At 53.4% G+C, this 4606-nt stretch overlaps 1 protein-coding gene across 1 annotated transcript in view; it reads right to left on the bottom strand.

Moving 5' to 3' along the window:
* Positions 1-822: 822 nt before the first annotated feature.
* The window catches only part of LOC126581623 (protein apterous-like), a 54284-nt gene continuing 50500 nt past the window's right edge, over positions 823-4606 (bottom strand). Inside the window, exons 7-8 of the mRNA XM_050245417.1 lie at positions 1167-1363; positions 823-1016 (exon numbers count right to left, since the gene is read on the bottom strand). Of these exons, the coding sequence (XP_050101374.1) occupies positions 846-1016; positions 1167-1363 (368 nt within the window). The 3' untranslated portion in view covers positions 823-845. The remainder of the gene's footprint in view (positions 1017-1166; positions 1364-4606) is intronic.

The raw sequence follows: 4606 nt of genomic DNA, 5'->3' as shown, positions 1-4606 counted from the left end.
ATGTTATTGCAAAGCAAGAGTTATGTGTGCACTGTTTTGCGCAAAGGTGTGCGACGACGGTGGCAGTCAGACCGTCGCTTGCCTGCCTTCAACAACATTGCTCCATTTCTTGGTGGCAGTCGGGCGAAGGCGAATTTTGTGCTTTCTGCGCTTCACATTCCGCCGTGACAACACGAGAACGTGGCGCTACCACCGGGATGCTGTGCAGCCGAGTTGAGCTGGTGGTTTGCTTACGAATCGCTCATATTCACGCACACACGCAGAGGCAGGCCGCGTCACATGTTTGCGGCTTGTCGCTTTCGCCAAGGCACGCAATCATCATGCCCCCCCGCCTCCGCAACTGACAAACCGCTCCGGAGGGGTGGAGCACAAAATGGAAAACGGGAATCCGAATTTGAATATAATAACATCATTGTTCCGCGACATGAGCCTGTGCGAGCACGACGATGCCCGTTGCACGCATACACATGTACATCCCCAACCCAAACGCCCGTCCTACTTGACTGTCACTGTCACGGGGTTGCTAGGTTTCAGCTTCCTTGGCGTCGACTTCCCTACCAGATAGGTTGCGTTTCCTTTGCGTTTCCGTTCCGTTCCGTTCTGCGGGCCTACACGCAGGTCGCCTGTCACTGGCCCCAGGGACCAAAGCGCACGCCATTTCTGGGGGTGGGTGGGCTGGTTGCAGCACGCAGCCCACCGTTTTAGGTGCTGTTTGGTGAGGTGATGGCGGTGGTAGCAGCAGCAGCAGCAGCAGGAGCAGGAGCACCACCACCACCACCGAGAAGTCGACGAATCCAGCGGCGAAGGTGCACTTGCCACTGCATGTGCCGCTGGTGATGATGTTGCTAGTCGAGCGAGGAAGGGCTGCCCGGGCCGCCCATAATGTAGGAACCGGGGCTGTGCGATACGTAGCCGTCCAGGTCGAGCGAACCGTCGCCCTTGTCCGAGTCGATGATCTTACCCTCCTGCTTCATCATCATGCGGCGCCATTTTGCGCGTGCGTTCTGGAACCAAACCTACCGAGAAAGCGGCAGAGAGAGAGAGAGGGAGAATTGGGTTGACATTAGCAAAATTGAATTGCGAAGACGATTCCGTTCCTTTCCTCCCGCTCGCTGAGTTCGCAGATTCCACTGTCCTACCCTCATCCGCCACCCCATGAGACTTACCTGTAGAACACGCTTCGGCAGTCCCGTCTTCTGGGACAGCTGCTTCAGGTCCTTCGCGTCCGGATTGTGGTTGATGGCGAAGTAGGACTTCATCGTGCGCAGCTGGTGGTGCTTGAAGGACGTCCGCATTCGCTTCGCTCGCGACGAAGATCCGAGGCCCCGGCTAAAGCCCAGATCCAGATACTCGGTGTTGAGGTCTGCACGGAAAAGAGACACAGACGAAGAAGAAGAAGGGAAAACAGAAGATGAGAAACGATGGTCGACGTACGGGTCGCGTGAGGATTAGAGTCATCCACCGGAGAGGACCACCGAACTTCGAACTTTATTGCCGGACTCGCACTAGGTGCCCCTGAGGCCATTGGAGGCTGCTGCTGCGGTAGCCAAACTCACGTCTATCGCGGCCAGTGTCCAAACTCAAAGGCCACTTCCCGTTCGATGTACATCGTGGTCGTAAAAACGTCCACCAGCCACCACCATCAGACTCCCAATGGCCGCGTAGACCTAGAAGAGCCACCAAACAAGGCCTCCAGAGAAGCCCCAGAGACATTTACGTACGTCAGCAACTCCACCGAGTCCGTTTTAGTGGAAAAGGAAATTGTACCTCTCGTAACTCCGCTCTCGTCTCATCTCGTCGTGCTCTCGGATGAATCCGGATGCTGGATGGCGTGGAGGACGGAGGACGGAGCATCGTTTTATGAAGAAGCAGTTCCCTCGAGGTCGCTTGTAATAATCGTAAAATCCACGCGCCTCGTACTCGATGTCTTAATCCTAGAGCTAAGGGTCGCCGGCATAGGGGTGCTACTTGTTTTAAAGACCCCCCCCTCCCCCCATTCGTGGAAAGTATGATCTTCTCCCTTTCGCTTCATGCGGTTTTGACTTTTATGAAGTTCGCCCAAGTCCATGCGCCCTCGCCATGCGCCATTAAAACGGCCACGGAGTAATTACTGAAAACACACATAGAGCAACAGAAACAAACACCCAAAAACCTGTCACAAAACGTAATGAAGCACGCATGTACGGGGCCATGGAGCTGTTTCCGCGTATTCCCCACAGAAGTTGAAAAAGTCATGGAAGTCACTTCGCGCGGTGTACTTGGGGTGTACTTTGGGGCGTACTCCTGGCCTGGCCTACGGTGTTAGCGTAAGATCTCATCTAACACCACGATGAAACCACGAGTTCCAGGAGAGAACAGAGCATCCGGTGTTTCCCACGCTCTGACAACCTCTGGGGGGCGGGCGGCATTAAAGATCGCGATCCGTCTTTCCAGATCGGGCGCCGCCAGGGGGCGATACGTCAAAAGTAGAGCCCTTCGCCTGGGGAACAACTTCCAGTAGCCAGATCCTAGACAATGGCTAGATCAAAAGTTGATCGCCCACACCAGACACATCCTTCCAAATTGCCGACTTGGCGGACGGCAGACAAGTCTGGTCGCTGGTCCCGCTGAATGAACCGATCGGTCCGGATCAGAACGGAACGCCGGTCCGACAGACACACAAATTATAGACCACAAACGGTGGCCATATGATCGTGAGTCCAGTCTGTGAATTCGGAAGCCCAGCACGGTTCAGCTAGATCGCCGGGTTCAGACTGTTGGGTTTTTTTTGTTTCGCTATCTTGCCGTATCCCTCGCCGTAAAGCGCCGCCACGTTTTACGTTTTCGGCTACCAGTTTTACCGGGGCGTTATCGAGTTCTCTTCTTCATCGCGGACACCGGCTCCTACTCCACCTCCGTAGACTAATAACCGGGTTCGAACGGGCCAGGACTGACGCACCAGACAATGATACTGTTTTGCGAAGCGATCCGGCGTCCTTGGCCAACGTCCAGTGCCAAAGTGCCGGCCATCGATACGATGCGCTCAATATGCTCCAGGCGCCTGTCGAGTTGTCAAATTACGGGGATGCTAAGGGGAAAAGGGGGAGAAAACAATGGCGTGTGCGCGCGTCCCGGGGAGTCGAGACAGAGAAATTGACGCGAGAATCCGTTTCCGTTTTTTCGTGTAAAGTTCCGCACACGCATCGCCGCAGCTTGAGTCACGAGTCTAACACACGAAATGTGCGAAAAAGGTGCGTAATTTGAGCCGCAAAGTCATGAGTTTTCGGGTGCTTCTGTTGAGCAGCGTGGTCCAATAATTGCTGATGCGTGTGGCGCAATGACGCGGACTTTTACTTTGTTGCAGAGAGACACTTGTTGCCCTTGCCTTGCAGAAGTAGAACACAACAATGTAGATAATCCAATGTACTTGCCAAGAGGCCATAAATTGGTTTAGTTTGAGTTGTATTTCAGTTCCCAAAACTCTTCTTCTTTTAATTAATGTCTGCGCATCTGCGTCTGTGAAGCATCGCAGTGCCGCAGCTTCCACCGATCGGCCACCACGATCGAGAAGGAGGAGCTCACTCGCTCGATCGCTCTCGGAAGCGAGATGGCAAGAGGTATTCCGAAAACCGGTTCGCGGGCGAGTGTAACACGGTTACCCGACCAATTCGATGCACCCATCGAAAGTGTAGCTTGGTCTATTGCTTCTTCTTCTTCGGTTCGCTTCGCTAGCGCCCAAGATGCCGGCGGTACAAGATGTCGGCAGCAGAGCGTACTGTCCGAGGATGCCCGCGTTAATCATTTCCCAAAACAATGGAGTTTCCCAGCGAACGATCCGGCACCGAAACGACTACCGAACGGTTCGTTTGTTTTTTGGAGAAGACTCCCGATGCCGACAGCACAAACATTGACATAAAGTCGGCGGTCTTCACTGCTGCAGCAACGTTCCGGGATTCCGAGGAGACAAACACTGTCTGACCACACGTAGGATGGCGCATTGCACGAGTAAGTCAAATCCTTTGCCTTGATTTTTAACCGGAACGATTGCCGATCCTTCGACAGGACTGACTGCACGATCCGAGCAAACAGACCACGGGCGGACTACGGCGATGCACTGTTGAAGCTTGTTATTAACATGTTATTAACGTCCGTCCGTCAAATAGTCCGCGCGCGGAGAGATCATAAAGTGCGTGAATGTGTGCGTTCCGGGAGGAGTCTCGGTCTCTCCCGGCGGTGACTCTGAAGTCGTCATAAAAATCCTCAAACTCGAAGAAAGGATAGTGCGTTCCTCAGGTATTCCTGGAAATCGTGTCAGAAACTCTTGAGATTAATACTCATCTCGGCACGACTTTTGCCAAAAAAATTGGTGCAAAATTAATTGATTCTTTTTTAACGATCACGGTTCGGAATTGGAAAGATTGAAATTGAATTTGTGTAGCGCCATCGAGAGCGCCATTGAAAACGCACCCAAGAGACGACTCACAGGATCATGTCTCGAGGATCGTGTCACAGAGTCGGTGTGCAATCTTGACCACGCTTCCCGGAATGAAGAATCCCTTTTACGATGGGCCCCTGCGAGCCCAGAATAAACATATAAACATGTCCGAAGGCGTGCCTCGGTGGTAGA

This window comes from Anopheles aquasalis, chromosome 2 (assembly GCF_943734665.1).
Source record: "Anopheles aquasalis chromosome 2, idAnoAquaMG_Q_19, whole genome shotgun sequence".
In the NCBI taxonomy this organism is placed as follows: domain Eukaryota; kingdom Metazoa; phylum Arthropoda; class Insecta; order Diptera; family Culicidae; genus Anopheles; species Anopheles aquasalis.
Note: the sequence above shows the minus strand (reverse complement) of the source record. Positions and strands in the feature narration are given on the sequence as shown.